Here is a 20,749-nt window from a genome sequence, read left to right as displayed (position 1 = left end):
TAAGCTTGGTATAGTTTTATTTTAGGAATCACCATTCCTTTACATATAGGAATCATCATTCCTTCCCTCCAACATGGTATTACTCATTCCATTCCATTTCTAATTCCACCTAAATTTAGGTTTTGACAAAATTACTCATATATTTTGCACCCTCATCCCCAACCCCACCCCAGTCCCCCCCAAAAAAAAATATTTTTTTTATTTTTTTTTTATTTTTCTCGCCACCCCACCCCCCACCCCCAAATTTTTTTTTATTTTTTTATTTTTCTCGCCACCACCACACCCCACCCACCCCTCCCTCCCCTCCAATTTTTTTTTCTCCCCACCCCACCTGCCACCCCCAACATTTCATTTTTTTTTTCTTTTCGATTAATATAAACAAAAATTGATTAATATTCTTTTTTTTTCTTTTCGATTTTACCCCAGTGCATATTTTGGATTGTCCCTACAAATATAACACAAAATAGAGGTGGAAGAGAGATGCAAAATAATGCCAATTTGATAAATTATGATGTAAATGTTAATTTAGCAAAACAAAATAATTTCATTCCATTCCTAAAATTTATTTTTAGATACAAATCATAGGAATGGAATCAAACAAGGAATTATAATTCCATTCCTTTTGTATTCCTTGTGCATACCAAGCAAAGGAATCACCAAGGTTTGTCATTCCTTTCCTCCCTTCATTCCATTCCTACCTCCATTCCATTCCATCATACCAATCACCTCCTTATGAGTATAATTTACACAAGTACAACTCAGAGCCATGGGACTACAAAGAATGCTACATGCAAATTATTATAACTTATGAGCCTCACGAAACTTACACATGCTAGCCATAGTTTTCTTGTTGCCGGCCTTGCTCTCTCATTCTCTATTGCACCGGTGCCAGAAACTGAGCTTTGTAAATTACACGAGACTGCGCTTAGAATCCAGGCAGAATAGAGAGGTCTACTATTCCCTTTGGAAGAAGTGAAATATTTCGAAGCAGAGCAAGCCTGTTCTTTCTGATTCTTTCATCTTCCTGCAACCAGAATGCAGAGCACATGTCACAACTAAATATAACCTCATCCGATTCCAGACTTAAGGCACACAGATCATCAGCAACTAAAATAGCCCTGTAGGGCAGGCTCAAAACCAACTGATTTGACACCCCTACTTCTTAGGGGGTGTTTTTGCAAATATTAAATGACAGAACTGCATATGCTTCTTAGCTTAGGTGCTAAATGTAAAAGATCGAAATACATACTTGACTAAGTTTCAAGTGCATTAAAGGAAGACATACCACCATCACAAATACATGGTTAAAGAAATCTTCCAGTGGCTGCAATAGACAGGAAGATGCTTCAACAAAGTCATCGACTTCCATGTCTGTAAATGTACACACCGGTTAGCAACTAAGGAGGGAGGTAAAGTCGTAAACAATACAAAGAAAATGGAATCCATAGAATTATTTCTGGAATTGAATCTACATGGCGAAGACAAGCACTCATAAGAGATGAGGATACCAGAATGAATTTTACTCCTTAATGATGTAAAAGTGCCCCACAAATCCCTCTCTTCCTTTGTTTCGAAAGCTGCCTCATCCACCTAACAGAATGATTTTTCACATCAGAAAAATGAACATGCTAACATCTCACCGGACTACTAACTGGAGCAAAATTGTGACACAATAATTTACAGATATTCCTTTTCACATTTTCGCATGATTGTCATCATTCACAGCTGGAAAAAAGAAAGAACGTCCAGCTACAAGTTTGAGAATCAGTCACTAAAGTTCTCAGTTCAGACTAGTTAGAATATATGCTTAAAATGAAAAGGCATTATTGTGATTCTTGTACATTAATCACAGCCTATTCCAGTGGAATAACAATCTACTCATAGTATTTGAAGGTATTAAGATATCATTCAGCTTCAAATCAATTATCATCAAACTAGCATGCATTGTATCTCCGCTGATTAGTGATTGATTTACAAAATACTAGATTGCTATTCCTCACACAATAGAGACTCTTTCTGTTTTTAATTCTACTTCACAGAGAAAATATCTCAGTGTCAAACATATGAGACTAAGTAAATGGAAAGAGAGAATAAATGTTTGGCGGAACGCTAATTGAATGTCCACTGAGCTCCCAGAAATGAATCAGATTCTCCTTCAAGTGGGTTAGAAAAGAGCAACTACCACTTAGAAAGACTTATTGGCCCTTGGAGACTATGGCTAGGTGCATTCAGAAAAAGCAGACAGGACTACAAGCCGCACATTAATAGTGCAATGTATAAGTTATCTAGATGCTGTAAGGACCAAGAGATTGCTATAGCTAATAATAAGGTCATTTCTTGTGCACTAAACAATTTAATTAATCTTTTAGAAGCAGAGAGCAGTCGCTCCCATGCAAGATCTTTCTATGATAAATGTCATCACACAGTAAATTCAGAGGAATAGACCAAACAAAAATTGTTGGAATACTAACAAAACATGGAAAATTTTATGAGGCACGGAGTGGATCAATTTGGCACATGATTCATGAGCATTAAAGATGAATGACTTTGATAAAAAATGGATTTCTGAGCAATCTCATTATTATTGTTTAAATATGCAAACACATAACCCATGTTTTCGAAGTTCTGCACCTCCAGATCATGAGTGGCATCTTTTCCACGGACTATTCTTGTTGGACGAGAATACGCCTCAACAATTCTGGGTAGCAGCCCGCCTTCTGATAAATTTTTCATCTGAATCAAGCACAAAAGGGGAAGAAAATATGAACAAAGAAAAATCAAAATCTCCCGTACTCCTTCACAATGAAACCCATGCATGCTTGAACCAATTAGAAATATCAAAAACATTTAACATCAGCCATTTGGTACCTAAGGTCACAACAAAAGAATAATAAGAGGTTTACATGACAACCCCAATGCAAATATGATTTCACGGAATTAGATTTATTGAAGACTTAAAATGTAATACTACAAGTTTATTCCATACAAGGAATGGAGATAGAGAGATACTACACGCCATAAACTATTGTTGCTGAGGCTGTGAAGAACTTAAATGGTATAGCTGTACAGGCAGCACAAGTGCAAACCATATCAATTTATCGAATTAGAACTATCTCACAAGATGTAATTTCAGCAACATCATGACTAGAATATAAATCTTGAAACTGATGTACAAGATATGTTAGGATCACAATGACCAAATAGTTGCAAAACGTTGGGGTTTATAGGAACTAGTGCAGAGGTAAAGGACAGTATCGAAACAGAAAAGCATAATATTATTTATCCCTTTGTACTAAGATAATTAACAGTTACGTTTATATCCCAAAGTGCATGCCACTAGAGCAGGAGCAGCTATGACAGACAACTCTCTTTCCACCATGACACATAGACAAGTTAAAGAGCTATATACCCACTAAGCTGCAACATGTTTAGGCACGTAGAAACAAGAAGACAGCAGCACTTACTTTATTCACGGACCTGGCTGCCAGACAAGGCCAATTTGCACGCTCTGCAAGAACAGAGCGAACTACATCTGGACTTACCCCTTGGTCTATCTGTGAAATATGGGAGAAATCCATCAAAGTATACCAAGATACTGAAACTACACAAAAATAAAAGGCTTACACTTCAAGGTAAGTTCGCAGATCATAACGGTCATTGACTTAAGGCATTCAACCACTATGAGAACCATTGACAGCATTAAAGAAGGAAAAAAACCAGAAATGGAGAGTGATATACACGCAAGTTCCAAGGCAGAGACTGAAAAAGTTCCATCAGGCAAGGTTTTCCTCCTTCCCCATCCCTTAAGAGGAAAGGAGAGGTCCACCAAGGGAGAATACATCTAGGGGGACTTTTGGTTTGGTGAATGGGATAGATAAGATTGATAGGTTTGGAAGGGTGATTAAATAATCCATCCAACTTTGGGTGATAAATAATCACTCAATTGAATGATTAGATGCGGGCCTGATTATCAATCATGCCTTATCTCTCAAACCAAACGCCTCCCTAGAGTATACACTTGTTTTCAACAAAAATATGTACAGCCCAGTAAAATTCTGCCATAAAAGCATGTTTTATTTGGTTGCACTTGGCATCTTAAACCATAGCTGATAGAACATCTCCTCTATTAAAGGAGATCCGTTTTATAACAAGAATAGAGATGCTTGTTCCGACATCAACTAATATTGAGGAACAAAATTAGGACTTTACAGTCTACTTTGACATCCTGTTGGATCAAAATAGTCACAAAAACTTGTATCCTCTAAGAGCATTTCCCAGGTAAGAGATTCGACTTACCAAAAGTTGTTCAAGTCTCCTCGTTACAAACTGATGCACCTGCAACAAGTGAAGAAATTGTCATATTTGATTAACCGGAAAATGTCATGTATAATTCAGCTCTATCCATTTATTTATTTATTTTCTTTTGGTGATTGCAACATTAAATTTAAAGACCGTGCCACGGTGGACTCAAACCAAGACCTTTCGCCTCAGCCACCACTCTACCGCTAGGTCAACCCAAGCTCTATCCATTTATTTAGATCTGTGTGTGCGCATAAATACTATATTAAGTCCTAAAATTCACTAAAAACAATAACAGATGCAGCTTTAAAAATGTGGCTGCATTAGAGGGTAATAGGGTGTCATGTGATTCAGAACGGGAATTAAATATCACATCAAACTTCAGTATGACAAATACGAAGTTATTGGCCACAAACAATGTAAATAATGGCAAAAAAAATTGCAAAAGCAGACAGCGCAACGGCTTTCCTTAATGAAGTGACAGCAGAATGAAGTGTTACTTACATCATCTATTGTTCTTGATTCAACTTTTATGGGCTGAACTGCAGCAGCAATTTCCAGCGCATGCCTTAGTCCCAAATTTCTATTGGTTTCTACTAACAGCTGTACCTATATAACACATGAAGAAAAAAATTAGTTATATCTCCACAGTGAAAATGAAATTTTTATATTATATTTGGTTAAGCCATACTAGACCGTAAGAGATTCTTCTCAGACCGAATGGATCATTAGCAGAGCTAGGCTGACAACCAGCAGCAAACAATCCAACCAGGCTATCCAACCTGGAGAAAAGGATTTGAAAAAAAAAAAAAAACAAATATTAGACAGAAGATTCAAACAGGAAAGTGAATAGCTCTAGTGGGGTCAAAGTACTAGCTTGAATTCCATTAGAGGGACTTGGTTGCATCTGTTGGACATAATATATTTCATAAATTCAATTTTCCTAGGTGTCGAAATCTGGGAATGCGTGGACAATGAAAATAGCCCACAACAGGTACCTGGGAGCTAATATAAGTCGAAGTGTTGTTTATGATGAAGTAAGGATAGTTACACAGAATAATCCAACATTATCTCATTATAAAGATAAGAAAAGGTGCTGAAAATGAAAACTGTTTAGGGTGTAGGGTTCTTTTAGTTCAAGGATGAGAGGATTGGGATTCATACCTTGGTAACTCACCCTTACAAAGGGGGGAATACCACTGAGCTACAACACTTGGGTGGTTCAGGGGAGTAGGGTTTAGGTTAGGGTTTTGGGTTGGGGTTTAGGGTTTTGTGGTTGAGGAACTTAGGGTTTGGGGTTGGGGTTGAGGGGGTGAACTCACTTGAGAGAAGCTGACTCAACTCTATCTATCACTAGTTCATCATTTAAGAAGTTAAGAGGACAAAAGGTGGCAATGATCATAAACCGAGCAAGACATTCAATAAAAAATATGCAATAGAATATCAAAATCATAATGGAAGAGTCAATAGTCGTATCATTCACCATAACTGAGCATCTACACAGCACTCAGTGTAGTTTAATGGAGAAAAAACAGTTCTTGTCTTGCCTGTCAGTAATTGCCAATACTGTCCCAGCAACAGTTTTGGGAAGTATATCTCCCGAAAATCGTGGAAGCATAATCTCAAACAGCGCATCAGCAATCTGGTACAAAAAGAGAATGAACACTTAGTCACTTACCAATACTAGTGTCATTGGAACTAGCACAAAATAACTTTATTATAGGTAGGTTTTAGTTACAAATAGACTGGCATGTATATCTCCAGTTCACGCATCTATTCAAACATCAGAGTTACATTGTTCTTACTCTGTAGGGTATCATATTTTCTTACACCACCATAACTGTAGTTACTATTACTGTCAGATAAGTCTTACCAAGCTCTAAGTTCTAAAATTGGTTCAAGAATAGAAAAAAACAACTGACAAAGGAATGTAATTAGAGCAGATATAAATTAATTGCAATAAGTTTTTTTATAAAGAAGCTGGATTCTGCTCACAACCTGCTCTGAATAGCCATCTCTCAGAGCATAGTGACGTGCCATAACCCCAGCAAGGGAGGTGAACTCTGTAACAACTGCAGATGACAGATCTGACATGGCTAATGATGCAGCATCCTGAACAACTCGGAGCGTATCTTCAGTTGTCTCCAGAGACAATCCGACTTCTGTAACCAGACTTTGGACACGTGTCATCTTGTCCAGCATGGTCCCCAGTTTTTCCTGTTTATTACTTATCAAAACATGAAATTCAAAGAGACTATGAAGATCATACTGCATAATTTGCTTCTAAATTTACACTAAAAAGTGCTATATACTTCCTATGGAGATGCTAAAACAACTCCAAGCTCTATCTCAGTCAAAGATTTACGACATAAAATCAAATTCTACTCATAAATTCGCAGAAGCACTTTGTCTTGACTTCTCCTGCATGTTGATGATAATGAGAAATTCCTTCTTCATTTTGTTCAAACCAAGATAATAAGAGGATAAGCTTACATGGAAAAGGATCCCTTTCAGTTGATCTCGGAATTCAGAAAATCTCTTACTTGTGTCCAGCTCATAAAAGAACTTAGCATCTTCATATCGAGCCCTGTAACCACATAGTTATATACTTAATCAATCCATAGCTAAAGCCATTGGAATATTTATGGAATTAATTTGGCAGTTTCCAAGACAATGAATTCTCCAGTAAAACATTTGATGCAGCACATTACGACAGCAAACAGATTAGGTTTACATTTCAACCTGAGTACAGCTTCATTTCCTTTTCTCACAACCATTTCATTGATTGCTCCATTTGCAACCTAAGCCAACAGATGCCACAAACCAGTTATCACAGTGTCAGAACTAATATGAAAAGGTTACAACTTAATCAGAAGACGTTATGATTAGCATGACTCACAGCAATAAAATATGGCAGTAGCTTTTCATCCTGATCAGTTATTGCAAAATACTTCTGATGCTTCTGCATCACCTGCAAGTTTCATGACAAGACACCCAACTATAAGGATAAAGCTCAACTGCATATTCAAAACATGTGCAACATGTAATTTAACTTATAACATGTTCGACAAGTTAATCAACTTCTCAACCAAAAGAAGAAAGCAAAAGTGTGAAATGTATCTAAATGAATAAATAGGCTTTCAATAGAAATTGACGAACCATTATCAGCAGGTCTTTTGGAAGCTCCAGGAAGGACTCACTGAATTTCCCAAGAACCGGGTGAGGTGCTTCAACAAGATTTACAACCTAGTATTGACCAAAATGTTTTAGAATCGTCTCTAAGGATAAAAGTAAAGCACCAAACTGCAAAGACATTTCTTACCTCATCGAGTAAACCACTTTGCATTACAATGGACCCATTAATGCCTTTTACGATGGAAGTAGCATTCTCCAAGATTATCTTCTTGCGTTGCTGCACAAGAAAAAGAAATGAAGCACTCTATATCTAGAATATATTGATTCGGTAAGCATATAGAAGAAAATATTTGTATCAATAACCTCAATGCTGATGGCTATTCCAGCATTCTGCATCACATCACTATAAGATTCTGCACTTTCTACCTGTGGTCAAGTAAAAGAAACAATAATACATAATAATATGAAATAAATAGAATCCATTACTCAATATAAGAAGTCAACAGACAACATTGCATTTAGAAAAGGCTTTTCATCTAAACCCTACATGGATGCTGCAATTAAGCTTGTCATAAGTCTACATAATTATTAAAATTGTTTGTTTAAGAGTACCCCCTGGCCAGTGGTAGAAGAAGAAGAAGAACACTTTGCATGAGACAGCCAATCTATTTAATAAAATGACCCCTGCAGGGTACGCAAGGAGGTTCATTTAGGAAAAGCAGTGTCCAAGTAGAGTCGTGCATGAACAAACATTGGCACAGTAATAAAATATATATTCAGCAGAAGTTCCAAATTAAATAAAATAGATACCAGATAGCAGCAAAATTCGAGAAGGGCAATCTCTTTCTGATTTTGGGAAGTATAAATTATGAGAGCTTTCAAATTTTTCATACGAAGATTGAGAAAGCCAGGCTCCAAAGGGGATGGCCTTTTTTTAAGCAAAGAGACGCACTAGCATAACAAGTATCGTAAAAACTTTAAAAAAATTGGTATTATATGAAAGAAAATAGGCATCAACCAACATTTTTTTAACTGAGATTAGGTTGAGTTGTACAAGTATGCAAAAGAAATTTTCAAGACGGCAGTTGAAAGTCCTTCGTTCTACTAGTTGCAGCAATTAAAATAGAGTCTCGAGAATGTGACTGAGCAATCTGTGAGATAGCAATGGCATCAGAATCTTGAAACAAAAAAATTCTGGTATCTTCTACATTGAATTGATAGCTTTTTTTTTTCTTTTTCTTTTATTTTCCCGTCGTTCGCTATGCATAAACTGCAGCTCCTTGCACCACAAGAAACATAATTAAAGAGAGATGGCAGATACAGGTTCAGAAACTTACCCTAATAGTAGCTGATGGAGTGTTTCGAAGCCCATGAGAAAGATCCCCACTGTGATGGAGAGCTTAGGTAAGTACTTTGTACAGATTGAACTCAACTTAATATGTTTGATAGTAGAACTGATAGCCAACTATTAGCATTCATTGGCATATGCAACTACCACAACTTGCTTTTATAGCATGATGAGGTATCAAATATCAAATAATCAAATAAAAGGGTTCAGAAAGAAGGAAGGAGATCAAAAATTGCATAGCATACCAAATGGACTAGGCATCCCTTACTCAAAAGAAAAAACCACAAGGTAGAACTAAACAAGCGCAAAAAGGAAGATGAAACATGATCTCATGTATTCAGAAAAAAGGAAAAATGGGTGAAGGGATATAAAAGATTCTCTGAACTTGCCTTAGAGCACCAGCAAATGTGAAGGGAACCACTGAATCTCCATGCAGTGCCAAAATCCATCGAACAGGTCTACTGAACATGACCTATATTTAGAGAATCATAGATTTTCACAACATAATCAAGATTAAAGAACAGGAGCATACATCAGCACTCAGTATAAAGAAAAAAACCATCACGAGAAAAAGAATGAAAATGAAGTATCTCCAGGAGCATGTATTAGAAGAGGGTAGATAAATATAAGTTAATATATAAATAGTGGCAATCAACAGAAATATGCATGCATTCATTTTCTTGTAAATAATGAAGAAGAACCCCATCATGAGAAAAGGAACAAAAACGCAGTATCTATCCATATTCAAGTTCTTCAACATAAATGCCAAAAAAAAAAGAAGTCAAAAAGTAGCAAACTATCAAACAAAATGAAGAACTAGACATCAGAACTTAAGCTCCATATCTTAAAACAGCACAGACCTCAGAGTTCCACCGCATCGACTTGGGGAATGATATTTTACTTAGGGTTGCAGGTAATTCTTCAGATAACACCTGTTCAACATCCCAATGGAATAAAATATACATGTAAAAGTCCAGAAGGTAAATAGTGAACATGTGCTCATAAAACAAAGTAAAGGGAGCAAACGGTCTGTAAGCTAAAACACATTCAAAAACTTGACTAAACACGATCATGGTTCATGAAAAAGTGTGCAAGTCGTTTTGGAGACCAAATGTGGTATAGTAGATGAACATGATGCCCTGTGTTCAGCCACTGCGCCAAGGGAAAGGACATGATATGAACAAGTGACAAGCAACATAGAATGTGCCAATGTGAAGTTTGTAATACAACTTAAAAAAGGAGATAAAGGTGAATTCTCGTTTCCTGTATTCATACTTTTCTTTGTGGAATTACTAAGAGGGAAGCCATACCTCCAAAGCAAGCCGCGATGGTTCCACAGCTTGAACATAGACATACTCTGTTTTACCTGAAGAAATTTTAGGAATTAGGACAATGTTTTAGCTTGACTTCATTATAAGATGGTTGTCATACTGACCCACACTGTAACCCTAAAGGTATTTGTGAACCATACATAATTGAGTCCTCTATTAACTGAGCATGAAGTAAACAATATATTTAATACAGCATTTTATGGATTCACGGGGATCACTGATATGATATCTAACTTTCTAGCAGACAGATCTTTCGTGTAGATTAATTACTAGAGAGTCTAGAGACCTAAGAGTAAAACAAAATGTTTCTAGAACAATATAAAACAATATGTAGATCGAGCTTGCGAGTTTATGTGATATCAAATGTTTGTATGTATGTGTTAAGAGTCAGTAAAAAGCAACAAAAGATTCATAAACAACTAAACAAGTTTGTAGTCGATGGTGCCAAATACGATAAAACATGTATGTATGTATGTATGTATGTATGTATGTATGTATGTATGTATGTATGTATGCACGCACAGATAGCAGATAAAAAAGTGGGGGAAGGGAAGAAGGTGCATAGCACATTTGCTGATATACCCTCAACTCTTCGGTACAAGGAGCTCAAAGGCACTCCATTTTTGCGGCAAAAACCTTCAGCTGCCTGATCATACAACAAAATTATAAATTATTTAAGGATAAGGCAGCAAAAGGAAGCTACTTTCAAGACACAAGTTCAACTGAATACTTTGATTCTTCCAAAATGACACATTCCAAACAAAATGGACCAAAATATCAAAGATTTGGCTCTATAAAAGACTATAGTCATCATAATAGACATATGTGCAGTAAATCAGGATCAATCACCTATATATAGTCTAAAAAAACAGTAACTACATTCTGCCAAAAATTAGTCAATTCCCATGATGTCTAAAGCAAATTATTATTCCACTTCTCCAAGAACATTACTATCATATCATAAATGTATAAATTGAGAAAAATCAGAGAAAGATTCACAGACCACCTGAATGCAAGCTCGGCAAATCAGCTGAACTGTTGAAGGTAGAGAAGAAGTAGCTTTTGAAAACAACAATTTTGCACAATCTTGACAGAATTACATAATTCTCTAGGGTTAGTAGGCAATGTTCAAATCCACTTTGAATAAAATAGGGAGATTGATCATAATTGATTACACAAAAACAAAACTAGCCATTAATTATTGTTCAAACATAAGGTAAAACATGGTTTGGGACGAATTTTCTGTGTATTATATCACTAAACAATACACACATATATATACAAGAGATTCTAATCTAACTAAGGAAGGTATTAAACCCTATTCTATCATACCATAAATAACACTATATTTCTAACAATTATGCTGCGGCAACACCGAATATTCGAATATATGAGATAGAAAATAGAAAACTAAAGGTTGCAAAGGCAGAAAGAGATAAATGAGGTTTATGAGTGCAGCACAGAGGGTAAATAACTTATAAGATAGCCATAGGAATAACAAAGGCCATTTACGTTTCTGACTTATTCAATCACACAACTCAAACCAAACAATGTTCCACTTACATGCTTTATTCTGTCGTAATTAGCATTTTATAATTCAGTTGCCAAATAAATATGGTAAATTCCAGAAGAGTAAACCTTCGTAGGATTTCCTTGCTGATCAAATGCCTTTGATGCTGGAGGTCCCCGAACCTCAACTTGATTGGACACCTGCTTATCACTTAGGTTATCGACATGAACCTACACAGGGAGCCATCAGCCATGAGGAGACTGAGATATATAATCTAAGAATGTTCAGCATATTTAACAAAAAAATTCATTCATGGAAAAAAGTAAAGCTCAGTTCACAAACAAATACGGGTCATAGGAGAAGTAGTTATTAAAAAAATGTAGTCACAATATCTGCCACAGAGTCGCTCACTGCAAGAAAGTCAAACTAGAAATTTTGCATTTTTTTCAGGAAATGGCATGCCTTAGATCCTGAGGAAGTAACAAATATATAACTAAAAAATTTTGTTGTAGATTGATAGAACGACACTATAATATTACTTTTTTCTCTGGTGACTGGCATCGTAAACTCCCAACTAAATTGCTTCTTTACCAACACAAACTAAAATGTTTATGAGAAAACTGAATAAGTCACCAAGGAAACTCCAATAGAAGCTAGTGACTTTTTACAATTCATAATTTATTGGAGGAACATAAACATAATGAAATATTTAAGCAAAAAATGTATTAAGGGGTGCATGTAGGTATATGCCACTAAGATTATATCAAGGAAATGGTGAAGCAACTCAAAAAAGTGAAGACAAATTTTAAAGTTGCTGTCAACATAGGAATCCAACCATACCACAATCCTACGTGGAGTTCCACATGTTTCCACATCTCCATGACTCAACCTTTGTTTTTCCAGTAATTGCTTGACTAGATCTTTTAGCTGCAATAAACAATAACACATAAAAGCTACATAACAGAACTGCTATAAAGTTCGCAAGATAACAACTATTCTAGAATCATGACCTATAAACAACTTCAGAAATGAATCAGATACTAAATCCTACGTGGAGTTCCACATGTTTCCACATCTCCTGATATTATTATACATGCATGGAAGATCAAAGACATGGTAAAAAAGCTATTGGGTGTAAAGCCTGCATAAAGTATGTCATGAGGCTTAATTTACAGAGAAGAAACATTACTTGATTGCAAGAATTAACCACGTCATTTGGTGGCAACTCCTCCGTCCCAATTTCAAGAATAAAAGGCCGAGGTCGTTCAGAAACCTGTGAGAAATGGGAAAAGACAGAATGAGAATTACCAGCCTGTAAATGAAGCAAAGCATTTCGGAAGGTTGTGCTTAGGCTTCCCATAATAAGTATTACATACATGATGCGACAAAGAATAGAACCAAAGGCCAATTACATATTGCGTCATCCATTTCTCAGACATGATAAAATATTTTTAGCTTTTTCTGATGCTACGAAGCAAAATGACATAAAAAACCCCCAAAAAAATATGCATTCAAAAGTTTTTGAAAAGACTAGAAAAAGTGTATGAGATAATCCTAAAAAAGAACAATAGCAGAGAGTAATTATAAATAAACGATCAAAAGAAAATGTCACATTAATGTCAAGCAAGCATTATGTTTCAAATTCTTAAAATCAAGGGACCACAAAGGAAGAGTGCACATAATCTTTAGCAATGTACAGGATAGCTGCTAGTGGTTGTCTAGAGAAAAAGGCAGCATCCAACATATTTACAAAGCGGATAGTGTGGTGTGCAAAGGTCCTATAGATTTAGTAACCACCAGATTGAGAGAGAAAATCCTTCTGATTGCTTAGTCTTCAAAAAGCAACTTTATTCACACCCCAACTCAACGATGCCCTGTTAGGAGCAACAGACACATTCGGGTTCAGGCCTTTGTGTAGGTTGTCCCAGAAATAGCCTGCCCCATGCTCGACAAATATAGTCATGTCAGTGCGTTGTCGATTCTCTGTACTGCTAGTCCACTCTTCCACAACGTCTAGTCCTTTTTTCCCGCAGTAGTCGGGTCATCATTTGTCCAAGTTTCACTATATCTTCCTTTAAGTCTTCGATCATCTCAAATTTAGGGCGCAATTGTTCCCATTCAGCCCTAATATCACCGTTCTCTTCTCCTATCTCCCTATCTTTGACCTCTGTCTCCCCACAAGTCATACTTCGGGTCTTTGGCATCCGGCAGGTCAGACCAAATTGATAGAGGTAAAGAGAACACAAACACAAATACCAAACCAAGGAGGAATTATATAGATAATCAAAGGATAAACTACAACAGAAGAGGAACTCTCTCTGTCCAAACGCTAAACAACGCCGCTGAGTTTTCAAAGGATAAACTACAATTCCTCTCTCTGTCCAAACGGCAATTGGTGCCGCTGAATTTCCAGCCAAAATCCTAGACAAGTCTTTCTGAAAGAGAAATACTTCTTTTATTTCCTAGCTTGACTGCCAGGGAAAGCCAAGAGTAGCTTCCAAGAGAAGCTTAAGGATAAAAGGGCTTGCTAAACCCACATAGGAACTAGCAGCCCAAACTTGCACTGGACTAAAACATAATATGTTAATAACTTAAGAAATAATAAACAAAGCGGCTGCGGACTCATTTTCGACCTTGTACAATAAACTCTATCCGCAACACAAGGATCCAAATCACACAAGACAGCTAGATGGAATAAATAGAGTAATGATACAGACATATATAGAGGTTTTCAAGAAAACCTTTTTCTTGAGTTCCTCTATATCTTCTTTCTGGAAGCCAAGGTGGTTAGGATTAGAAGCAATGCCCAAGGGGTGCCCCAGAGACTCCCTCGTCTTTAACCACTGTTGAGCACATTGACGGGCTAAACTGAAAGCAATCAAGAATTTCAAATATGATAATAAGTGTCGATGATTGTCTTGGAAAAAATTTATACCACCCCCCCTCCCCCCCCCCCCCCTAAATTTAAAAAAGAAACATGCATATAATATTACTCTATGATGAGCATTTGCATAAACATAACAATAAAATGGATGAACAACCTGCGCATACGACCAAAATAACGAGCACGTTCTGTTACCCCAACAAATCCTCTAGAGTCCAAGACATTGAAAGCATGAGATGTCTTCAAAAGCTGATCATACCTAACATTAAAGAAAAATAAGGAGAAGGAAGTCAACTGCAACATCAAAAACCAGAATATTCCTGAATTTACTACATTGCAAGAAAGTGGTAGGACTAGTAAAGAAAAATACGCCGGAATTGCAAGGCCCAAGTCAAGCAAGCGACGAGCTTCAGCCTCAAATAGATCGAAATGACTATGAATGTGATCTACACTGGCATGCTCCAGATAATATGCACTCATCTCCTTCCTGATAATAATAGCCATCAGTTATTCACTAAGGAAAATAGGACGACATTGAAGGCGACATAAATAAATATATCTGAATATGATAACCACATTGATACAATTATACATAGAAACTGAAGCAAAATATCAAGAAAAAAGATATTGACATTCATGAAAGACAAAAATAAATATATATTGAGTATACAGTCAATAATAGGGAAAGGGAGTGAAGCAGTGGAGGATGAAGCATGGTGGGGAGATCAACTTAGCTTTATGCCGGAATTGATATGGAAATAACTTAATTAACAAGTTGGAACATGTTTTTATAAGAATCAAGGAACTTTATTTGGGCAACTCCAGTCTCCAGCTCATCTGGAGAAAGGGGAAAAGAAATCAACAATAACAACCTTGAATTCTTTATGATTAAAGATCCCCCATGCCACTGTAGATATTAACCTATTACAATTTACAAGGAATGAGTTCTCACCAAAAACGTCTTAAGAAACTAGCTGATGATACAGCTCCAATCTCTGGAAATATATGATGGAATCATATACCTCTAAACACGCATATTACCCAAAAGTTTCTAATCTTTAAAGATGATATCACAATCAAGTGAAGATTCTCTATTTATATGCCAAACCGTAGATAATAACATGAATATGAAACACTCAATCCCATACGGTGGTCTAATGTTATAAATAAATAAATGACATGGACAGGAGTGTATTAACCAGCAAATATCAGGAAAAGGGTTAAACAGCTTATTTACTCATTTTCCAGAAAAAGCTCTCCATATGTTATCCCATCAGCATATTGAATTTTCTTGAAGTGATCAACTCCCTGCAGAGAATTTACATAAGCTTCGTGGAAGAATGTTAGGGGTCACAATAGGCAAGAGAATAACTGATTGCACACGAGGGACCTGAAGCAACATAATGATTCGTTCAAGACCATAGGTAATTTCAACTGAAACAGGCATAAGTGGAAGACTTCCAGCCTGCCAAAAGAAAGAAGATAAATAAATAAGGACGATAGAAATCATAATATGATGATTGAAGCTGCAGATCGATCCTACACTAACAAAAGATTTGCAAAGAATAACCTCGAGAGTATATTCTTGTTAAATATCAGAATAGAAAGATAAGAGGACCTGCTGGAAGTAGGTGAATTGAGTAATCTCCATTCCATCCATCCAAATTTCCCAACCCAATCCCCAGGCACCTAATACCTACAAGGAAATCAGAAGATAAGACACATTTGTTAAATTATGTACCCCTTCGTAATCATGAAAAAGGGTAAATTGAATTGTGAAAAATTGAAAAGAGTAGCTGAACTGTAAGCTACAAATAAGCAGCAACAGCAAAGCTACCACACATTAAGAAGATAAAATCTAAGTATTTTTCGAAACTGCTAAGAGTAACATTTATGTAACATAAATAAGAGATGTAAACTAATCAACACAAAGCCTCACCGGGCTCTCCCAGTTGTCCTCAACAAAACGAATGTCATGATCATTAACATCAATACCTACAGCATTTTAATTTAGCGAAGGAACAAATATAAAGAAAAAATCAGAAACTATAAAAGAAAGGATTAATGGACGAATGCTCTACTTGAAATAGACTATCCACAAATTGAAGAAAACAGCAATGAAAATGACTGATATTACTACAGAACCTAAGGCTGATAAACTCCGAATGAACAAGTCTTGTGAATTCCCAGGATCAGGCTTCAATATCACCTGACATAAATTTGGGGTAAACACTGCAAAGTAAATAAGAGAATCATGAAATGCAACATAAATGTTGATAAGTTCAAAATACTCCACAAATTAATCATACGCCTAAGACTAGACCTCTAAACATAGTCAAGTTATAAATCACCTGGAATTGTGTGTGTCTTTGAAGTCTATTTGGGTTTTCACCATAACGACTATCATCCGGCCGGATACTAGGTTCTACATACCTTTCATCATAAATTTATGCATCAATCACCGCATAAAAAATTTTAAAACCATAAGAAATATAAATAAGTGAGTAAATAAAAATGAGGAAGGAAATGCTTGTATGAAGGACCACAAATTATTTCTCAATTCTGTAAAATCTAAAGGCTTCCAAGCTACTGCTTTAAATTTTTTTTCTATATAACTTTTTAGTTTGCATCACATCAAAGCTAGCTCAGTGTTCAAATACCCAGAAAAGGCATAAGCAAAAAGCATTTCCTCAAGTCAATTACAAAAAAAATAACATGATATTAGGATTTTTGCACTTCTTTTAAATGGCATAGATTCTTCGTTAACATTAGCCAAAATCGTATCAATAAATTCCATTCAAGGTTCCTCATCTTTGTGGCATCCAAATCAGAGGCACCTAAGCTAAGTCCAAGTCATGCATTCATGTGTGCATTTCCCTGGGATGAGAAGTCAATACCATCACTATACAGACACAAGCAAAAGCGTGTGGAGACAGGACAGAGAATTATATAAGGCCCCGAAAAGCATATCAATTTCATCAGGGGTATGAAAAGCATACTTACGCAACATTCCATGGTTCTGGACCAAGAACCCTTAGAAAAGTAAGAGGATTCATAGTCCCAGCTCCAACCTGCTCAACATCAGCATAAACCCAATAAAAACAAGCTATAGGAAAAAGGCCTCAAATACAAGTAAAAAATTGGGAAAAAATACGGTTAAGAAAAAAAGATCTGACAAAGTGCCCCCAGAGTGGATAGATTGATCTATTTGAACTTTTTCAGTCAGAAGAAAGGACCATGAACTCATTCTTACAACAATACACAGCAACTTACACTCTGAACTCATAACATGTACGATGAATAGATCTCTCAATCTTGGCCAAAAACGCTATTTCTATGAGGGCTGAAAACACCAATATAGTACTCACGTGACAAGGTGTCCACCAAATTCAAAAACATAAGGAAACTCTGTTATGAAAATTACAAAATTCAGTCATCGAGATTAACTTACTTTCATTCATCATATGGCGATTTAGTTAAGAACTGAAATAATTTTTTCAGAAACACAAAGGTATAAAAAGAAAGCTAAGTTGACTTTGAACCAATATAGCATGATGCAAAAAAGAAAAGACCAGTTGTTGAATTTGAAAACAGACATAGTATTTCTCAACCTTATTGGACACGAAAAAAATGAGTTCAGAACTTCAAATTACCTCAGTATTGCTACATTGCATCACAGCGCATCCAACTGAAGCCCAATATTCCTGCAAATATAAAATTCAAGGTCCAAAAATAGCAGACACAAAAGATCCTCAATATAAAGTTAATAATCAAAATTATCCAGTAGAAAACTCTACACGGGATATTTCCAGCGTTCTTCTATGTTGACCTTGCACAATTATATATAGAAGTATCCAAAGAAAATGAAGAATACAGCAAAAACAGTGAAGACGAAGAACGATGAAAGTTATAGTCATCAGTTCGGCTATTGTTCTACTGGCCACTGGGCCCTCAGAAGAAAGAAAACCAAGGAAACAGATACCAAAACTGATACATCCAGAGACTCAAACCTGTCGACAATTTACAACATGTTTCTCGATTTCTAAACTTTTCACCAATGTAAACCAAATGTTTCTACTTAATTCACTATGATCTGGCATCGTTGTTGATCAGTCGCCTATGCGTCAAAAACAAAGAGAAATATTCGCCATAATATGCACAACATAACTGCATTCTAAATTGAATTGCATAATACCTGAAGTCGCTGAATGGCTTGTTGGAAAGTGAGTGTAGACGATGACGACAACGCCGGCTTCTGACTGTCCTGTTCGGTGGCCTGGGCGTTGGCGGAGAGGGAGAGTTTGGCCGCCGCGGACGAAAACCGATTTCGTCGGAAAATCACAGGCGAATTCGGGAAAATACTCCTCCGACCTACTGCCATGATGAAGGAGAGGTGGTGTTTGTAATCCCTCGGCGATTTTTTGAGAATCGAAGTCACCAGCGGCAGTGATAGTATCGCCATTGTAGAATGAGCGAGGACTATCGCGTGAGTGGAGAGCGGAACAGCAGAGTGGGATGGGGTAGAGAGAGAGAGAGAGAGGGAAACTCTGGTTTAACAGAGAGGGAGGGTTTATCCGCCGTTTTATTATAGCCTAGTAGTACCAACGGTCCATTGTTCTAAAACATCACATAATGCCGAATAACTTTCTAAAACATCAATTGTTGATTTTTAAAAGTTTAAATTATAGTAACACATGACCAAAGAGTTATACCATTCTGTGTGCTTGTGTTGGCCAAATCGTAAGAGATTAATATCGAAGACGAAAGGTCTTGGGTTCGAATCGATATATTAAAATAATGTGTGTCGATATATTAAAATAATAAATTATATATTTAGTTTGTCGACTAAAATAATATAATTTGCATCTCATATTGATTTTTTGTGGCATTTTTTCAGTTCATAACCTAAACGAAAGTATATATTTTATGCAAAAATTATATTATCTCATCTTAAATATGTTTTGCATATTGAATTTAATTTGGCTGATTAATTAATTAGTTAACCATATAAATAATTATATCTTCTATTTAGCACATGTATAAAACTCATACTTAGCTTATTTAAATTCATATATTATCTTCCTTTATATTCATATATATTTGTTGATAGTAATATATATTTGCTTCAATTTTTTTTAAATAAAATTCGGATTTCATAGTAATTTTTTTGGGATTATGGCAAACAAAATACATGAACTTTGAAAAAAGTTGCAATTTTCACCTTAACTTTCAATTAAGCTCCAAAATACATGAACTTATATTTTTATTGTAATTTTCACATAAGTTTGACTTTTAACGAAATTATAGATTAATTGACAATTGAAATCAAGTCAAATATATTAATTTTTGTCTTCTTAGACTTCCGAGCTTCTAAATACTCATTATCATTAGAAGTTAGATCAACATCAGGTGAATTTCCGACTGTCAATTAAGCTCTAATTTCGTTGAAAGTCAAACTTAGGTGAAAATTGCAACAAAAATATAAATTCATATATTTTGAGGCTCAATTGAAAGTTGAGGTGAAAATTGCAACTTTTCTCAAAATTCATGTATTTTTTGGCTATATCCCCTAATTTTTTCATGATACTTCATCAATTGGAATCTCGCATAGATTTTTGACATTCTGTTAATATACTCCATCTATCCACGAAATGAGTACCCATATTTCATTTTTCGTCTGTCCACGAAATGAGTACTCATTTCTCTTTTTGACAAATGTACCTCACACATTTCTTTAATTAATACACTAAAAAAGTGGGACCCTTAAACTATTCACACTACACTCCATACATTTCTTAAAACTCGTGCCGTTCACAAATGAGTACTCATTTCGTGGACGGATGGAGTATAACACAATATATTAATTTTTGCAAAGCAAATCAAATTTTGTAAGCGTTTTTATCAATGATAAACTTATTAAAATTTAAAATACACATAAGAAAAATTAAATTTAGTAATTCATTCTTCTAATATATCATTTTATTTAAATTTTTAATTTGTGAAGTCTCCAACATATCCTATGCCAAATTTGCATATATGTCAAATGTAGTAATTCATTCTTCTAATATTTATGATACTTCATCAATTGGACTCCTCCAACATATCGTATGTTAAATTTGCATATGTTTTTTTTTTCTTCTTATTATAGTTTTTTTAAAATCTCCAATCCACGTCAATTTTTTATAAAAATTCATCAAATAAAAACTTATATAAAATGACAATTTATTATAGCTCTCAACAAA

The 20,749-nt window shown here is 35.6% G+C and overlaps 1 protein-coding gene across 4 annotated transcripts; it reads right to left on the bottom strand.

Moving 5' to 3' along the window:
• Window positions 1-726: 726 nt before the first annotated feature.
• Window positions 727-19,100, bottom strand: LOC131022815 (glycine--tRNA ligase, chloroplastic/mitochondrial 2). Of its 4 annotated transcripts, XM_057952340.1 has the most exons (36): window positions 18,703-19,099; window positions 18,161-18,211; window positions 17,511-17,578; window positions 16,859-16,940; window positions 16,653-16,716; window positions 16,447-16,502; window positions 16,126-16,203; window positions 15,898-15,972; window positions 15,745-15,815; window positions 14,878-14,994; window positions 14,665-14,766; window positions 14,365-14,491; window positions 12,813-12,896; window positions 12,464-12,550; window positions 11,752-11,853; window positions 10,696-10,759; window positions 10,093-10,148; window positions 9,643-9,714; window positions 9,172-9,254; window positions 8,772-8,820; window positions 7,798-7,860; window positions 7,622-7,711; window positions 7,459-7,545; window positions 7,199-7,270; window positions 7,042-7,100; window positions 6,793-6,886; window positions 6,298-6,516; window positions 5,847-5,941; window positions 4,991-5,081; window positions 4,804-4,908; window positions 4,297-4,335; window positions 3,465-3,554; window positions 2,632-2,733; window positions 1,509-1,590; window positions 1,286-1,371; window positions 727-1,024 (listed from the first exon to the last, which is right to left on the bottom strand). In XM_057952340.1, exons 1-36 carry the CDS (start codon window positions 18,967-18,969, stop codon window positions 926-928), a joined length of 3,228 nt encoding a protein of 1,075 aa, XP_057808323.1. In that variant the 5' UTR covers window positions 18,970-19,099; the 3' UTR covers window positions 727-925. The 4 variants fall into 4 exon arrangements, 2 of the variants coding, with proteins under 2 accessions (XP_057808323.1, XP_057808324.1); XM_057952341.1 differs by lacking the exons at window positions 18,161-18,211; window positions 18,703-19,099 and having other exon boundaries at window positions 804-1,024; window positions 16,653-16,739; window positions 17,511-17,568; XR_009101434.1 differs by lacking the exons at window positions 727-1,024; window positions 1,286-1,371; window positions 1,509-1,590; window positions 2,632-2,733 and having other exon boundaries at window positions 4,996-5,081; window positions 18,703-19,100.
• Window positions 19,101-20,749: the final 1,649 nt, after the last annotated feature.

The sequence above is a fragment of the Salvia miltiorrhiza genome, chromosome 4 (assembly GCF_028751815.1).
Source record: "Salvia miltiorrhiza cultivar Shanhuang (shh) chromosome 4, IMPLAD_Smil_shh, whole genome shotgun sequence".
Taxonomy (NCBI): Eukaryota; Viridiplantae; Streptophyta; class Magnoliopsida; order Lamiales; family Lamiaceae; genus Salvia; species Salvia miltiorrhiza.
The sequence above is the reverse complement of the archived record's forward strand: the minus strand, read 5'-3'. Positions and strand labels throughout refer to the sequence as shown.